The sequence below is a fragment of the Dreissena polymorpha genome, chromosome 16 (assembly GCF_020536995.1).
Source record: "Dreissena polymorpha isolate Duluth1 chromosome 16, UMN_Dpol_1.0, whole genome shotgun sequence".
NCBI classification, from domain to species: domain Eukaryota; kingdom Metazoa; phylum Mollusca; class Bivalvia; order Myida; family Dreissenidae; genus Dreissena; species Dreissena polymorpha.
In genome coordinates, this window is record NC_068370.1 from 7,342,144 (window position 1) to 7,361,606 (window position 19,463).

At 37.1% G+C, this 19,463-nt stretch overlaps 1 protein-coding gene across 1 annotated transcript in view; it reads left to right on the forward strand.

Moving 5' to 3' along the window:
- Positions 1–19,463, forward strand: part of LOC127862992 (transportin-1-like) — a 48,155-nt gene that overhangs the window by 20,160 nt on the left and 8,532 nt on the right. The window contains exons 11-20 of the mRNA XM_052402307.1: positions 58–175; positions 631–780; positions 1,441–1,515; positions 1,727–1,813; positions 3,612–3,719; positions 4,933–5,091; positions 6,207–6,294; positions 6,701–6,799; positions 8,863–8,958; positions 11,783–11,858. Coding sequence (XP_052258267.1) covers positions 58–175; positions 631–780; positions 1,441–1,515; positions 1,727–1,813; positions 3,612–3,719; positions 4,933–5,091; positions 6,207–6,294; positions 6,701–6,799; positions 8,863–8,958; positions 11,783–11,858 — 1,056 coding nt within the window. The remainder of the gene's footprint in view (positions 1–57; positions 176–630; positions 781–1,440; positions 1,516–1,726; positions 1,814–3,611; positions 3,720–4,932; positions 5,092–6,206; positions 6,295–6,700; positions 6,800–8,862; positions 8,959–11,782; positions 11,859–19,463) is intronic.

Below are 19,463 nucleotides of genomic sequence, written 5' to 3' on the forward strand. Positions count from 1 at the left end.
CACCCTAGAACACTGCTTACCATACACCCCATGCTTACCATACATCCCATGCTGCAGGTGCCTGTCAGACAAGAAGGCCCTAGTTCGGTCGATCACCTGCTGGACCCTCAGTCGGTATGCCCACTGGGTTGTGGGGCAGCCCCATGACATGTACCTGAAACCCCTCATGACTGAGGTATGGTCTTGTAATAAAATGAGCCTTGCCCTTGGAAAACAGAGGCTAAATGCATGTGCGTTAAGTGTCATCCGAGATTTGCCTGTGCTGTCCATGCATGCTTATCAGAAACCACACTTTTAGTCTTAACTAGATGTTTGGTTAGATGAGACTTCCTTAAAACGAAAAAACAAACATTGAATCAAAAAGTGTGGTCCCTGAATAGCCTGTCTGGATCCTTCATGCTTAACCGGGATGACACTATGCACATGCTTTAAGCCCCTTTTGTCAAAGCATGGCTCAAATTAATGTGTTGTTTGCTTATTTGCTTGGGAAAAAAACTTAAATATAATGTTTATAATAACACAGAATTGTTCAATCTCAACATTATAATTTTCACGTTGTCCTCTTTTTTTTGCAATCACTCCTATAAAGTCTGTAAAAAACAAACCACCCAACAACTGTTTCCATCTCAGCTGCTGAAGCGAGTACTGGATGCCAACAAGCGCGTGCAGGAGGCCGCATGTTCAGCCTTTGCCACGCTGGAGGAGGAGGCGTGTACCGAGCTTGTGCCCTACCTTGGCTTCATACTGGAGACACTTGTGTTCGCGTTCAGCAAGTACCAGGTATGTAAAAACCTCATTTTAATAAATTTGGCTTAATACATTTGCATTAAGTGTTGTCCCAGATTGGCGTGTGGTCGGCACTTTCTGCCTGGATTGAATTTTTGTTAAAAAGAGACCTTCAAGAAAAAGATCAAAACCAAAGTGGAAAGTGTCAGCTCTGAGTAGCCTGTGCTGACTGCAAATGCTAATCTGGGAGGACACTTTTTGCACATTCATTATTTAACCCTTTTTTCACTCAGAAGTGAAGTGAAAATGGCTTGTGCAACCAGTAGAAAACCAGGACAGCCAGGGAGTAACTCACAGTCTGTTCAGGTTTTATGATATATTCTGCTCATCAGTACCCAAGGGTTGGAAATGAAGCCTTTAAAATGTGAATGTAGTAAGAAATGTCTTAAATTAGATGTTCTTAGTTACTGCAAACACATTGAAATGCTTATCTGAGAGGTAAATGGTTAATTGGTGTGAAAAAATCAGTCTTATGTTTTGTTTAACAAAAATGCAAAAAGGTGTTTCAAACCATGTATGATGACAAGTTTGCACATTAGCGATTGCTGTGTATGTTTGCAGTGTATTCGTACTGTCTGACATGGGCCACTTCTTATGCTCAATACCACTCATTTATGTGCATTGCATTCTTGGCATTGCTTCAATATATTTCAGCACAAGAACCTGTTGATATTGTATGATGCTATTGGCACACTGGCGGACTCTGTAGGACACCATTTGAATAAACCAGTAAGTGTGCAATCGTCTCGAAACTGCTGAGGATATTAACATTTGTGAAAGTTTTTAATATTGTGAGTTAAACACTTACAATTAAATTATCAAAGATTTTAGAACAAACAAATAAGCAAATAGTAATGAAATGTGTTTAACATGGACGAAATTTTGAAACTCTTAAGGGTGTTGTTTATTATGGTAACCAGAATGTGAATTACTATTGCAGGAGTATGTGAGCATGTTGATGCCACCGCTGATTGAGAAGTGGAATGTACTCAAGGACGAGGATAAGGACCTCTTCCCATTGCTTGAGGTATGTCATTAACGCTTCCAATTGCTTGAGCTACATCATTCACTCTTCCAATTGCTAGAGGTGTCGTCACTCAATCATCAAAGGAGCTGCAAGCCCAAAAACTGAATTTTTTTACTTAAGGCCAAGAAAATGTTGCAAGCCTGCCTATGTAATTGCTGATCAAGTCCAAGTTATGACATACATGTACCAGTGCAGGCATTGGAGGCTTGTGCAATTGTGCAATTTGCGGTCCCTGTTCTGTGTCAATTAGTAGAAAATAATGTATATTTTTTAGTTGAAAAACAATTGCAGTAACTGGTTCCTTCATTCAATGAATTAATTATTATTCTGGGGCTTATAACTAAAAAATTTAGTTTAAAACTTATTATCATTGGTCAATATGTAACATTAAAATATACATATATGTTTGTGTAATGTTACATTATAATCTGTTTGTTGTGCAGCCGTTTATAAAAAGTTATAAAACTACTTGAAACATGAAAATAAACAGGTACTCAAGCTCTTAACCCTTTCAGTGCGGGAACCAAATTTTAAAGGCCTTTGCAAACAGTTTGGATCCAGATGAGACGCCACAAAACGTGGCGTCTCATCAGGATCCAAACTGTTTGCTATTTTGATAGTGTTCTTTGAAAAAAATCGAAGAAAGTGCTAATTTTAGAAATTCAGCAGAAGACATTTTAGCAGACGACAAATTTCCCAGCATGCAAAGGGTTAATGCACTTATTATTAGACTGTACAATAATGCAGTTCCAGCATTTATGTGATGAAAAATGAACTCTCTCTTACTGAGACTAAGGAAGAAACATTCTTCTGATATTGCTGGACTGTGGTGTAGAAATGCATGAACTGTCGAATCCAATAATTTTAAACTTACAGGGAGGGGGGGGGGGTGTTCATGTTTCATTAAGCTTTTGTTAGCAAACTACTTTCACATTTGTAAAGCCATTTAATTGTGATTTAAAATGTCATCAAAAAGAAGTGTAGATGTGTAAGACATTTATCTCTAATAATCAACACATTCCAGAGTTTGCCCTTGAACATAGCTGATGAAACATTGATCTCTAATAATCAACACATTCCAGAGTTTGCCCTTGAACATAGCTGATGAAACATTGATCTCTAATAATCAACACATTCCAGAGTTTGCCCTTGAACATAGCTGATGAAACATTGATCTCTAATAATCAACACATTCCAGAGTTTGCCCTTGAACATAGCTGATGAAACATTGATCTCTAATAATCAACACATTCCAGAGTTTGCCCTTGAACATAGCTGATGAAACATTGATGGGTATTATAATCAACACATTCCAGAGATTGCCCTTGAACATAGCTGATGAAACATTGATCTCTAATAATCAACACATTCCAGAGTTTGCCCTTGAACATAGCTGATGAAACATTGATGGGTATTATAATCAACACATTCCAGAGTTTGCCCTTGAACATAGCTGATGAAACATTGATGGGTATTATAATCAACACATTCCAGAGTTTGCCCTTGAACATAGCTGATGAAACATTGATGGGTATTAGTCACATTTGTGACACCAGGGCCCGCAAAAATTCCCCCTCCTAAGGGCTGTGGACCCCTTCCCCCAAAGTAGTGTGAGGGCCCTGGACACAGTTCTATTTTATACATGAAAAGTCAATTGCATTCTTTGTATATTATCCTTTTTTGAGGAATTTCAAGTCAACATAATAAAGGATGCTATTTAAGCCCTTAGAATGAAGGGTTATCATCGTTGTTCGTAGAAATTATGCATCACAATGTGAACATTACCATCTGATTTCAGTGTCTGTCCAGTGTGGCCACGGCCCTGCAGTCTGGATTCCTGCCGTACTGTGAGCCCGTCTACAGACGCTGTGTGTCTCTGGTGGAGCAGACCCTTGCACAGAACATGGTCAGTAGAGATACAAGACCCATTTGTGTCTTGTTCTGAGAAAACTGGGCTTAATGCATGTGCGTAAAGTGTCATCCCAGATTAGCCTGTGCAGTCCGCACAGGCTAATCAGGGACGACACTTTCCCCCTAAACTTGATTTTCGGCAAGGAGGGACTTCCTTGAAACTAAAAATACCATAAAAGCGGAAAGTGTCGTCCCTGATTAGCCTGTGCGGACTGCACAGGCTAATCTGGGACGACACTTTACGCACATGCATTAAGCCCAATTTTCTCAGAACAAGACCCATTTTATAGTATCCACGTTTGTCTGATGATCTGCCACATTATCGGAGCCTTGTTCTTACCATCGGCATGAATGTCTCCACAACTTTGTGTTCCAATTTAACTTCCAGCAACAATTATAATGAAATTTGCAAAATATTTATGAACCCAGCAATTGTATTTGGTTGAAATTTGTCACGATTGTCCAGCTCTCAATGTATTTATTTTTCCCCTTAATTTACCTTGAAATTGCCCTGTCAAATTAAGGTTTATTTTGTAAAAAAAACAAGCTTAATTAAGCTACAAAAATTAAGAGCGTTTTTGTAAATAATTCCAGCTATTTTCATTTAACCCTGTTGAATCATCTTAAATAAAGCAATTCAATATTTTATCATAAAGTCAGATATAAAACATGCAAATATTGTTATCTGAAAATAGTCGTAATATTCCTCATTTGGAGGGCTCCACCACCTTTACCCCAATGTTAAATAAACACCAAGGAAACCATTTAAGTCTAGATCTGGAAAAACAGGGCTTAATGCATGTGCATCAAGTGTCTACCCAAATTAGACTGGGCAATTCGCACAGGCTTATCAGCGATAGTTTTTCCTGCCTAAACTAGATTTTTGCTGAGATGATAAACAAAAAATACCATAAGAGCGGAAAGTGTAAGCACTGATAAGACTGTGTGGACTGCACATGCTATTCTTGAGCGACAATTAACTCTTTCAGTGCTGGAACCGAATTTTGAATGTCTTTGCAAACAGTTTGGATCCAGATGAGACGCCACAAAACGTGGCGTCTCATCAGGATCCAAACTGTTTGCTATTCTGATAGTATTCTTTGAAAAAAATCTTAAAAAATGCTAATTTTAGAAATTCAGCAGACAACATTTTAGCAGACGATAAATTTCCCAGCATGCAAATGGTTAACGCATATTTCTGTGTTCAGGCCAGCATGCAGAACCCAGAGCAGTTTGACCCACCTGACAAGGACTTCATGATTGTGGCCCTGGACCTGCTGAGTGGGCTGGCAGAGGGCCTCAACCAACAGATAGAGGGACTCGTATCCAATAGCGACATACTCAAGTTCCTGTACCAGTGTATGCAGGTGTGTAGAAATGTCGGGGTGCAGGATCAATGGGGTTTTCATGGGTTTACACACGGGCTAGACAGAATGTAAACACACCGTTAAGAACTTAATTTTTGCAAACATCTCAAGTTATTGAAATACATTCTCAAAAATATTTAGTGCATTTTATAAAAGACCGTTTTTCTTACAGTTTGTGCCGATATCTTAAGACCATTTAAGTTCAATTAAGAATCCCACAATGTCGCGTGATCCTGCACCGTGAATGTGCTTGGCTTTGAGTCTGTGAGTTAGAGGGATGCATTTTGAGGACCTGTTGTATATCACAGGGATTTTATCTGATTTTGGGAAAAGGGCCTGGCCTTTTTTTAGGGGGAAAAAATCGCGCGAAACGCCGGATTTTGGGGGAAAAAATATTGCAAAACGCCTGATTTTGGGGAAAATATGGAACGTCTTCAATATTCAATGTAATATATTTTACTGTTTTTTAAAACAAATTCAAGGCAACAGATAATTTAATTATGCAATATTTTTCTATTTTCTACACTGGATCAAACTAACATATTTAAAGGTTAAAAAAAATTTGGGGGGGGGGGGGGGGAGAATATGAAATCAAGGGGAAAATTTACCTGCTGAGGGGGAAAAAAATCTGAGGGGAAAGGGCCGTTTTTCTGCGGGTCACAAAGAAATAAAAAAAAACTGTATCATATAGCAATGTTTCTCTGACAGAAGTTGTCAAGCCTTTGGCATACTCACTAACAACTTTCTGGGATAAGTTTATTAAGTAATTGAATGAAATGACAAGGATTGTCAGAACTTTTCTGTGTGCACATTTAAAAAAAAGAAAGTGGCTTATTATGGGAACACCTGTGATGGGCAAGTGATCAGGCAGGCGCCATCAAGGAGAACAGTTTCTGCTCAATAACTGGAACAGATTAAAGCTGATCACCATTAAACTTGGGATTGTTATGGGAATAATATCTTGGCCAAGATCAACAATCATTAAGCACTTCTGAATTGTGGGCCTTGTATGATTTAAAAAATAGCCAAATTCACGTTCAATAACCTTGTGTATACTACCTGAAGCTTTATCTTAAGTCTATCTTGGTGCTTATTCTGTTATGTGTGTTTTGTAGGACCCAATGCCAGAGGTTCGACAGAGTTCCTTTGCCCTGCTAGGGGACCTTACAAAGGCCTGCTTTCAGCATGTAAAACAGTGCATAGGTGAGAGCAAAGTAAATGTTTCACAGAACGTATGACATAGATTATGCACATAAATGTTTCGTATTCAAGTCCGTTGTTTAGCATTAATGTATCATCCTTTGAAAGCTGAAGGGGCGTAGTATCTGCATTCTCTACAAATATATAAATTGGACATTAAGCTGTGTTATGAAGAATTTAAAGAAAATATTAGTGCTGCAATAGATATCAGTAGTTGTAAAAGGTTTTATTTATTATTGTAAATTATAACAAAAATTTGACATTGAGTTTTAAAGCATTTAACAATTGAATTATCTATGGATTTAATATGTAAAGTTAAGGGTTTTCTTTGGGTTTGAACTTTTTACGAAAACAAATCTGTTTTGATCTGCTGTCATATGTGAGTCTGGTATTTATGTTTATTTTTCAGGTGACTTCATGCCCATTCTGGGTCACAATCTGAACCCTGAGTATATATCAGTGTGCAACAACGCCACTTGGGCTATAGGAGAAATTTCAATCAAAATGGGTAAGTGTTTGACGACTTGAACCTGGTCATAAAAAAATGTGTAAGTCATTTATAATAAAAAACATGCTTAGTTTGAACATAAAAACGCATATGAACTGTTACTATTACAGTGCTCCAGTTAGGATTTAAAAATGTCAGGGGGAGCTATTTTGTCAAACGGGCACTTTGGAGTAGTGTTATTTTGTCAAATGGGCACTTGTGAGCGCTGTTGTATCTGCAATGCTCCCTGTTGCATATAATTGTAATATAATTTAATAATGTGCAGAACATATTATTTCCATTATTGTTTAACCATGCATATAAAATATCTACAATTAAGAATAAATTTATAACAATGTAATGAGAGATTGATAAATTATAAGTTGTAAATTTAATTTTGCCTTGTATTGATTTAACTTTTTCAGTTACTTTCATCTGCAATTCACAATTATTTTTTTTGAACAGTTAAACTTTCTAATGCAAGTACCAATATTATTGCATAATTTTTTTTATATTATAAAAAATTATTTTGCCGACTTATGACCACCAAATTGAAAATGGAAAAAAAAAATAGTTTCAATTTTTCAAATCACTTCAGTTAAAGTGCAAAGAGATTAACACTTGCAAATATTTTCCTAAATTTTGATACTGTTATCCATTTTGAACTTAAATCTTTTGTGAAATAATTATGAAAAATGTTCAAAGCACAAGAAATGCTGTGCTTTTACATTGTTAAGATCATCAGAAAACATGCATGACATTTCTACCAAAAATATTTTTGATGAATTCATAACCACCAGTAAACTCTGGCTTTAAATAAAAATGGTGGGCCAAATTGACAATTGTTAACTGGAAGTATCAATCAAATTGAGCTCAGAAAATAAACAAAAATAAACATCAAGTTCCATTTAAGTGAGGTGAGTTGGATTATAAAGAGCATGCAGGATGTCAACTATGGATTAATTAAAAAACTTCCCAGTAAGTGGAGGACATAATATTTATGAAAAGATTTGGAGGTTATATACGGTTTCATCATGGGCCAGGTTACCTATAGCTTGACCGGATATATCTGGTAGCAGCACTGCAATCGTAAATCAAACACTTATTAGGGCATTAAGACCGACCGGAACAGGACTGTTATATTAGTGCTATTTGGAATCAAACATATCAGTCTGTTATGAAACTTGTAGTCAATGGTGAAAGCAAAAAATATAAAAAGGGCAAGGCGGGGCCTCGGAACGGCAGGCTGGGGCTTTCAAATGGCAGAGCGTATATTTAGGCCTAGCTAGAGCTCTGCTGCTATGGAAATTCTTAGCATCAGTGCATTCAGAATTGGTAAACCAGGAAAGATGTGAGGTTAACTGACCACTGAAATGTGACTTAAATATTTATGAAAATGGTGAAAAATCCAAATGAACAAACAATAAAATCATAATGACTTAAAATGCTAAGGTTTCGATGACAAACCTTCTAACTCAATTAGCAAAGCCTTGATGTTAATATTTTATCTTTTACTAGAATTTTTTTTGTAGACTCTTAAGTGCTTAAGTGCATTAATTTGGTTTTTAACCAGGTTTTCCAAAGGAAAAAACTGGTTATTAGATTGGCGATTGTCGGCGGGCTGGCGGGCGGAACAAGCTTGTCCGGGCCATAACGTTGTCGTTCATTGTGAGAAAACAGAGATTTTAAAATCATTTGGCACAATTGTTCCCATCATTAGACGATGTGTCGCGCGAAAGAATTATGTCCATGTCTCCAAGGTCAAGATCACACTTTGAGTTCAAAGGTAAAAAATGGCCATAAATGAGCTTGTCCAGGCCATAACTATGTCATTCATTGTGAGATTTTAACATTATACGGCACATTAATTTTTTGTTCACCATCATTTGACGGTGAATCACATGAAAGAATAACGTCAATATCTCCAATGTCAAGGTCGCCACGACTAAAAATAGATTTATTTTCAAACAAGGGTTGTAACTTTAAACAATCAGTTCAGTTTGAGTTGTCTCCCTTTATCAGAATTTAAAAAAATAATTGAAAACCTGGTTTCGTGACAATTTCGTCCCTTGTTAACATTTCAGGTGCAGAAATGAAAGAGTATATACCAGTTGTGTTAGGAAATCTAATAGAGATCATCAATCGACCCAATACTCCCAAAACACTGCTGGAAAACACAGGTATGCATGGGAAATAGAGTAAACTAGTACTCTCTTGTCAGATCAATGGGTAATAGCAAATGTACCTATGTATTCGATGTGCAAATGGGCTGGAATGCTTGAAACATATATATTTATTTTTAATTTTGCATTGTTTCTCGTCTGTTAGTTATAATTTTACACACTTATTTAATTACACATGGCTGTGATGAGTTCTGGTCATTTATTTTAAAATGTGTAATATTAATTGTCGATGTTGACTTGTAATAATCACATCATTCTTAAAGTTTGCATTGAGTTGGTTGAGGAAAAAAAGCTACACATATGAGTTTAGGCAAAGTGTATGTTGTTGTCTTGTACGTTATGGGTTTCAAGATTACCGAAAATTCTTAAATTGTTTATTTGTACTTGTATGTGAACGTATCCATGTTGTATACAGGGTATAGGTGGCCCCGTTTGTAGCATGAACATAGCGTGAATACTGTTGTCATCGCTATCTTGCAGTCCTGTAGGCATGGTTGTTTTTTGTATGAAAGCTGTGTTCTATAAAAAAAAATGGGCTTAATGTGTGTAAAGTGTTGTACCAGATTAGCGTGTGAAGTCAGCACATGCTTATCAGAGACAACATTTTCTGCTTTAACCCTTTGAATGCTGGGAAATTTGTCTTCTGCTAAAATGTCGTCTGCTGAATTTCTAAAATTAGCATTTTCTTTGATTTTTTTTCAAAGAATACTTTCAGAATAGCAAACAGTTTGGATACTGATGAGACGCCACGTTCTGTGGCGTCTCATCTGGATCCAAACTGTTTGCAAAGGCCTTCAAAATTCGGTCCCCGCACTGAAAGGGTTAAGAAAAGTCCGGTATAAGCAGAATGCGTTGCCCTGATCAGTCTGTGTGGACCGCTTTACACACATGCATTAAGCCCAATGTATCCCACAACGTCACACCTTTAGACAATTGTGAGACACTTGTAACTATGACTACAGGTGTTGGGAGTCTGAGACTTTGCTTAATTCCCAAAGTTAATATGATTGTCAATTTCAAGTAAATGTTGTAGAAAGTTCTTAGTTTTTAATAGTGGAAAATCATTTTATAATAATAGATCGTTATCCAAATCAAAGTGTGTTTGAAAAAAAATGTGATATGATTATTTTTGTGCAAATAAAAAAAGCCATTGCGCAACAGTTTACAGGAAACAACCATGGTTGTGGAAGTTATTTTTATACGCCCGTCTATGACGGGACGTATTATGGTATACCCCGCGTCCGTCTGTCCGTCCGTCTGTCCGTCCGTCTGTCCGTCCGTCCGTCCGTCCGTCCGTCCGTCTGTTAATGTCGTACGCTACGTCAAATATCCTTTGACAGATTTTCTTCAAATTTTAACACAATCTTAATATTGATAAACCCTGATCCCCTTTCGTTTTTGACGGAATTCTGAATTGTCGTTCCAGAGTTATGGGACTTTGTTCGTCAAAATTTCGTGATTTCATTGAATGTCCTACTGTAGCTATATAAAAATGTTAAAGTTGTTATAACTTTGGTATGCTTGGACCTAGAGTCTTGAAACTTGACATGAAGGTTGGCCAGAACTAGTAAGTAACCACTGGACATTTCAAGGTCATTCATTTGAAGGTCAAGGTCACTGTGACCTTGAATGTAAAAATGTTAAAGTTGTTATAACTTTGGTATGCTTGGACCTAGAGTCTTGAAACTTGACATGAAGGTTGGCCAGAACTAGTAAGTAACCCCTGGACATTTCAAGGTCATTCATTTGAAGGTCAAGGTCACTGTGACCTTGAATGTAAAAATGTTAAAGTTCTTATTTCATGTTATAACTTTGGTATGCTTGTACCTAGAGTCTTCAAACTTGAAATAAAGATTGGCCAGTACTAGAAGATGACCACTGGTCATTTCAATGTCATTCATTTGAAGGTCAAGGTCACTGTGACCTTAAATGTTAAAATGTTAAAATTGTTATAACTTTGGTATGCTTGGACATAGAGTCTTCAAACTTGACATGAAGGTTTGCAAGCACACTTAGATGACCACTGGTCATTTCAAGGTCATTCATTCTAAGGTCAAGGTCACTGTGACCTTAAATGTTATTGTTGTTCATGTATCCTACCGTAGCTCAAATATCCCCCGATGGATTTTTTATTTGCCCGTCTATGACGGGACGTATTATGGTATACCCCGCGTCCGTCTGTCCGTCCGTCCGTCCGTCCGTCCGTCTGTTAATGTCGTACGCTACGTCAAATATCCTTTGACAGATTTTCTTCAAATTTTAACACAATCTTAATATTGATAAACCCTGATCCCCTTTCGTTTTTGACGGAATTCTGAATTGTCGTTCCAGAGTTATGGGACTTTGTTCGTCAAAATTTCGTGATTTCATTGAATGTCCTACTGTAGCTCAAATATCCTTCGATGGATTTTTTTCAAATTTCAACACAATCTTAATATTGATAAACCCTGATCCCCTTTCGTTTTTGACGGAATTCTGAATTGTCGTTCCAGAGTTATGGGACTTTGTTCGTCAAAATTTCGTGATTTCCATGCTCATGTACTTATAAAATAAACCATGTATTCAAATACAAATAAACTGAAGTAAAAAAATGATTCAAAGGGTTATTTATTACCTTACTACTTCATTGGCGAACGACGGGCGTATCATGCGCTCATGGCGCAGCTTTTATTTAATCTAACCATAGAAAAGTTCAATAATATGAGGTGTTTGTCAACTTGTGTTGTTTTGAGATGACAATGCTTGTTTGATTGAGTTTCTTATTTGTTGTTTCCTTGTTTCTCTCCGTTGCTGTTCCTCACCACTCCGTTGTGGACTGTAGCCATTACTATTGGTCGACTTGGGCTTGTCTGTCCCGGGGAGGTGGCACCAAACCTGCAGCAGTTTATACGCCAATGGTCGGTAGCCTACGTTTTTAATGATAGCTTTTACTGCCTTTGTTTGTATTTGAGTCGTGTTCATGGAAAATGGGGTGTAATGCAGGTACATTAAGAGTCGTCCCAGATTAACCAGTGCAGTATGCAAAGACAGGGACAAAACTTTCTGCCTTCAGGGCCCTCGATCTATCAAATTTGGGCGGCAGTCCCCCACCTGAAAAATATACTTTTTTTTCCTTTAGGGGGGAAAAATTCCCCCTAAAAAAAAAAAAAAAAAAAAAAATTTTTTTTTTTTTTAATTGAAAGATGTGTCTCATGATTATTATATCTCAATTCTATTTCAATTTAATCTGTTCAAACATACTAAATTATGAAAAATGCATTGAATATAGTGCAAACATGTACACATGTCATAATGAGAGAGTAAGTAAAAAAAATCCCCCAAAAAGGGAAACGCCGCAAAAATTCCCCCTACGAAGGGCTGCGGACCCCTTCCCCCAAAGAAGTGTGAGGGCGCTGGCCTTTTAAGGTATTTTCAGTTTAAAGGAAGTTTCTTCTCAACAAAAATCCAGTTTAGGTAGAAAATGTCGTCCTTGATTAGCCTGTGGGGATGACACTTTACACACATGCATTACACCCGATTTTCTTAGGGTGGAGCTTATTTCTGTTTTTTTTTTAAGTGTATGGTATTATTATTTTTTATCTGATGCTTTACGATTAAATGGTAATTGTAAAGTATCTGTATATTTCATAAAAAATAACAAGTGAAAAACACAATCTAAAATGTTTTCTGTTGTTATCCTGTATGGTTAATATATATATAGCTTGATCTTATTTTGGTTTATAAATGCATTATTGAAGGTTAAATTTAGAATGATTACTGGGCTATGTTGTCAGTATTTTGTTGCAGTTAACTGTTCACCATTTTCTTTAAGAAACCAGATTGAATGTTGTTAATCTTATGTGAGCTTAATACATGGGGTTCAGTGAAAGTATGATTTTTAGCTCGACTATTACCGGTATATATGAAATATACTGTGAAACCATTATTATTCGTCCGACACTAATTTTCGCCTTTTTCGTCCTTCGACCGATGGACGAATTCAAGATCCTAACGAACAATCATGTCCCATATTTGAAACAAATAAGACTGAATTACCGTAGGCATGAGGCATTTAAATCCAGCGTAATCCACGCATATACACAGGGCTCGAAATTAACACTCGCACACTCGCAAAATGCGAGAAGATTGCAAGGTAAGTTATAAGCCACTAGTATTTTTTGCAAATAAAGAAATAGTTAAAAAAAAACGAGTTATATTGCTTAATGCGTTCGACGGCGTGAACGCTAAACCGTAGGTCAATTTTTTGAACGTCCGAATACCCATATGCGGAAGCGCGCACCTTGTTTGTTGACTGGTATACTTATAATACAGAAACACAGATGGAATTGATACAAAGAACATGAAACAGTCGACTATTCACACTCCAGTTAAATCCGGTTTTGACACAAAGGGGTGTTAATTATACAGTGAACTGACAACTGACATTTCCTGTAAAACGCGAATGCAATAAGGCTGTATCGAATGCGTCGACTTCGTTTAGGTATAATAGTTTTGATTAGCGCTTATTGTTAACAACTTTATTACCCATTGTGTCTTTTGTGTTTTTATGTGTGTTGCAGATTAAACAGCCAACACGCGGCGAATCCGGATTAAAGACAATACTATTGAACGCAATTAAAATGACGATGTGTGATCAACACCTGACTGAAATATAGTCTGCGCTTTTATTACAAATTAATAAAGAACATATTGATTTGTGTTTGGTTGTCCGTGATTGTAATAGAAAAAGACTAATTGGCAATTGGCTTCGTTGTTTAAAACACTCGTAACAATCGTAACAAAAAACGTGTCAATGACATAAAATAATAAGGGACAGTTACTATCACCTAAAATAACAGACTTGTTAATTTGCATATGCCAAACAAGGCCCACCTCCTGCAAGTGACTACCAAGTGTCACCTCTCTTTCCCCAGCACGATTTTTTCGCAACCGCGTATTACATGTATTACAAACAAATCGGACGATTTTTTTTTCAAAACCAGAAATGGACAAATTTAAGAGCGGACGAAATAGTCATTTTTTTTTAAAGGGCGAAATTTTGTGCCGACGAAAATAAATGGTTTCACAGTATATAGTAGAGCTATCCTACTCACCCCAGCGTCAGCGTGAGCGTGCAAATGTTTTTATATTTTGCATACTTCTTTACCAACATGATCCCAACCTATAAACAAGAGCAGACAACTGTATCAAGCATTTTGTAAGAATTAAGGCCCTTTTTCCTCTTAGAATATTGAAAATTTGGTTAAGTTTTGTGTTAAGGTTCACTTTATTCCTAAAGTATCAAAGCTATTGCTTTCATACTTCAATTACTTTCTTACTATCATGAGGATACTGTACTTGGCAAGTTGAATTTGACCTTTACCTTTGAAAGACCTTGACTCTCAAGGTCAGATTAATAAATTTTGCTGAAATTGCCATCACTTCTTTATTTATGATCATATTGGATTCATACTTTGACAAAACAACACTTACCTGGCATACCACAATGGATTCCACCCAAACCATCCCCCACGCCCCACCCCAGAATACCCCCCAGCCCCCCCCCCCCCCAAAAAAAATGTTTTTTTTCCTTTTGTTTTTCTTATTTTTGAAACATCATCTAATAAATGACCCCCCCCCCCACACACACACACACATTATACCCCTTCTCCACCCCAACCCCCAATGACAAAACGACAAAAAACAAGTATTTATTCATTTTATTTTTGAAGGACGGTCCAACCATCCCACTCTAGCTATTGCTATCAAATTTGAAATAAAATCTTATTACTTTGTTTTATGTCTTTACAAATGTTCAATTGATTGTGGAAAATATATCTGAACTCAGAATCGTCTATAGAGTACAACTTCTTTAAACCATAAGGGATCAATATGTTTCAATTATGGTCCTCTTCCACTTAGACTATGACTATATTACCTTGACCTCATTGAATATGAACAATTTCCCCATGATGGGTTACGTTATACTGTCAAGCACTCGAATAGTCGAGCGCTCTGTCCTCTGACAGCTCTTGTGTTTGTTGGTACTTGGTTTAAAGTAGTGTTGTGTCTGTGTTTTTTATTAATTTAAGGTTAAATATCCTTATTTACATCCCCAAAAGACAATGTTTTAAACCCCTGGTATTAATCTGTGCTAACAAAGTAGAAATAATTACTGGAAATTTTTTAAAAACCAGCGTTCTAGATAAGCTGCGTATCAGCGTAATATACGCATTAAAAATATCAAGATACGCTCAATTTATCATTTCTGTGCGTTCATTTAAGCAAGCCAATCTGGACTTATGCAAATGATGTAAATTCTCTGCGTACAACCTAAACAAAAAATATAAACAGCTGATTGTCTTTCGCCAAAATGTGAGACTGGTTATCGTACAAATTAGAGCTAATTAGTTCGCTGGATTGTAAAAATAGTTTGCCAGTCGGTGTGTATACTCTGTATCATCTAGACGCATGGTAAATTAAGTATTGATTTTTTTAACAAACAGTCAAACGCTTATGTGTTTATTTACATGAAAAGGTCAGCATGGCTTCTTCGAAGCCAAAACTAATTACTTCTCAAAGTAAAATTGATTTCATTGTATACAGCAAAAGTTGTATAGAGTAAAAACATTGTACTGCCAATATTGAATGATTGAATTTTCTCTGTTTTCAAAACAAAAGGACACACTTAACTGTTGAAAGTTAGCAAAAATATTTTCCTTGGCTCACGGGCCAATAAACCAAGGGCAGTTTAAAAACAAAAAAACACTTTAAAGAAACCTACTACTGTGAAGGAATACACATAGTTGATGGTTTACTGTGTTTAACATGATTAAAGTAGTGTGTCTTTACCCCGGCTATATTCTTGTTTTACTTTTAGCAAATTACCCTTCACTTTTCAAGCAAGGCAAAATTTGACCATTTACCCCCATGCAGTGAAAAGTGGGAGTATTTACCCCCATGGGTAAAAAATTATCTATAATGATGAAAAAACATGCAAAAATTCTCTGCTTTTGAATATGTTAATAATCTTTTTAGAAAGTTTGTAGCCATTTACTTAAAATATTGTTATTTATTTATCTTAATCTTGGGTTTTCCACTGTTTCTGCTTACATTTTTATGCTCCCCCAAAAAATTTGGGGGGGAGCATATAGTCGCCGCTTGGTCTGTCCGTCCGTGCACAATTTTTGTCCGGGCTATTTCTCAGCAACTAATGACCGGAATTCAATGAAACTTTATGGGAAGCTTCACTACCAAGAGGAGATGTGCATATTATCAGCCGGTTCTGGTCACATGATTTTTCACAGAGTTATGGCCCTTTGAAATTTTCCATTAACTGTACATATAGTGCAATTCTTGTCCGGGCTATTTCTCAGCAACTAATGAACAGAGTTCAATGAAACTTTATGGGAAGCTTCACTACCAAGAGATGTGCATATTATCAGCCAGTTCTCATCGGATGATTTTTCACAGAGTTATGGCCCTTTGAAATTTTCCATTGTACATATAGTGCAATTCTTGTCCGAGCTATTTCTCAGCAACTTATAACGGGAATTCAATACACTTTACGGGAAGCTTCACTACCGAGAGAAGATGTGCATATTATCAGCTGGTTCTCGTCGGATGATTTTTCACAGAGTTATGGCCCTTTAAAATTTTCCATTTTACATATAGTGCAATTCTTGTCCGAGCTATTTCTCAGCAACTTATTATGGGAATTCTATGAAACTTTATGGGAAGCTTCACTACCAACAGGAGATGTGCATATTATCAGTCAGTTATGGTCGGATGATTTTTCACAGAGTTATGGCCCTTTGAAATTTTCTATAAACTGTACATATAGTGCAATTCTTGTCCGGGCTATGTCTCCCCAACTACTGACTGGAATACAATGAAGCTTTATAGGAAGCTTAACTACCTTGAGGAGATGCGCATGTTATTTGTGGGTTCTGGTTAGATGATTTATTATGCTCCCCCAAAAAAATTTCAGGGGAGCATATAGTCGCCGCTTTGTCTGTCGGTCCGTCCGTCCGTGTGTCCGTCCGTGCACAATTTTTGTCCGGGCTATTTCTCAGCAACTAATGACCAGAATTCAATGAAACTTTATGGGAAGCTTCACTACCAAGAGGAGATGTGCATATTATCAGCGGGTTATGGTAGGATGATTTTTCACAGAGTTATGGCCATTTGAAATTTTCCATGAACTGTACATATAGTGCAATTCTTGTCCGGGCTATTTCTCAGAAACTAATGACCGGAATACAATTAAACTTTATGGGAAGCTTCACTACCAAGAGGAGATGTGCATATTATCAGCCGGTTCTGGTCGGATGATTTTTCACAGAGTTATGGCCCTTTGAAATTTTCCATTAACTGTACATATAGTGCAATTCTTGTCCGGGCTATTTCTCAGTAACTAATGAACGGAATTCAATGAAACTTTATGGGAAGCTTCACTACCAAGAGGAGATGAGCATATTATCAGCCAGTTCTCGTCGGATGATTTTTCACAGAGTTATGGCCCTTTGAAATTTTCCATTGTACATATAGTGCAATTCTTGTCTGAGCTATTTCTCAGCAACTTCTAACGGGAATTCAATGAATTTTTACGGGAAGCTTCACTACCGAGAGATGTGCATATTATCAGCCGGTTCTCGTCGGATGATTTTTCACAGAGTTATGGCCCTTTCCCTTTGAAATTTTCCATTGTACATATAGTGCAATTCTTGTCCGAGCTATTTCTCAGCAACTTATTATGGGAATTCAATTAAACTTTATGGGAAGCTTCACTAACAACAGGTGATGTGCATATCAGCCAGTTATGGTGGGATGATTTTTCACAGAGTTATGGCCCTTTGAAATTTTCTATAAACTGTACATTCTTGTCCGGGCTAATTCTCCCCAACTACTGACTGGAATACAATGAAGCTTTATGGGAAGCTTAACTACCTTGAGGAGATGCGCATGTTATTTGTGGGTTCTGGTAAGATGATTTATTATGCTCCCCCCAAAAAAATTGGGGGGAGCATATAGTCGCCGCTTTGTCTGTCCCTCCGTGTACAATTTTTGTCCGGGCTATTTCTCAGCAACTAATGACCGGAATTCAATCAAACTTTATGGGAAGCTTCACTACCAAGAGGAGATGTGCATAATATCAGCGGGTTCTGTTCGGATGATTTTTCACAGAGTAATGGCCCTTTGAATTTTTCCATTAACTGTACATATAGTGCAATTCTTGTCCGGGCTATTTCTCAGCAACTAATGACCAGAATTCAATGAAACTTTATGGGAAGCTTCACTACCAAGAGGAGATAAGCATTTTTTGAGCGGGTTCTGTTCAGATGATTATTTACAGAGTTATGGCCCTTTGAAATTTTCCATTAACTGTACATATAGTGCAATTTTTGTCCGGGCTATTTCTCAGCAACTAATGACCGGAATTCAATGAAACTTTATGGGAAGCTTCACTACCAAGAGGAGATGTGCATATTAAGAGAGGGTTCTGTTCGGATGATTTTTCACAGAGTTATGGCCCTTTGAAATTTTCCATTAACTGTACATATAGTGCAATTTTTGTCCTGGCTATTTCTCAGCAACTAATGACCGGAATTCAATGAAACTTTATGGGAAGCTTCACTACCAAGAGGAAATGTGCATATTATCAGCGGGTTCTGGTAGGATGATTTTTCACAGAGTAATGGTCCTTTGAATTTTTCCATTAACTGTACATATAGTGCAATTCTTGTCCGGGCTATTTCTCAGCAACTAATGACCAGAATTCAATGAAACTTTATGGGAAGCTTCACTACCAAGAGGAGATGAGCATTTTATGAGCGGGTTCTGTTCAGATGATTATTCACAGAGTTATGGCCCTTTGAAATTTTCCATTAACTGTACATATAGTGCAATTTTTGTCCGGGCTATTTCTCAGCAACTAATGACCGGAATTCAATGAAACTTTATGGGAAGCTTCACTACCAAGAGGAGATGTGCATATTAAGAGAGGGTTCTGTTCGGATGATTTTTCACAGAGTTATGGCCCTTTGAAATTTTCCATTAACTGTACATATAGTGCAATTCTTGTCCGGGCTATTTCTCAGCAACTAATGACCGGAATTCAATGAAACTTTATGGGAAGCTTCACTACCAAGAGGAGATGTGCATATTATCAGCGGGTTCTGGTCGGATGATTTTTCACAGAGTTATGGCCCTTTGAATTTTTCTATAAAAAAATTCTTGTCCCCCCCAACTACTGTGCCCTCAAGAAGTTTCCTTTTATCTGAATATATAGTGCAATATTGTGACAAAAAAAACTTTGGGAAGCATCACCCGTCTCCGACGGTTTCTTGTTTGGAGAGTTATGGCCCTTTGAAATTTTTCAGTTGCTAAACCATCCATCGTAATATTTTGTCCAAAGTTATGCCTCTCAAGATGTTTCCTTTTATCTGAATATATAGTGCAATATTGTGACCAAAAAAACCTTTGGGGAGCATCACCCGTCTCTGACGCTTTCTTGTTATCTA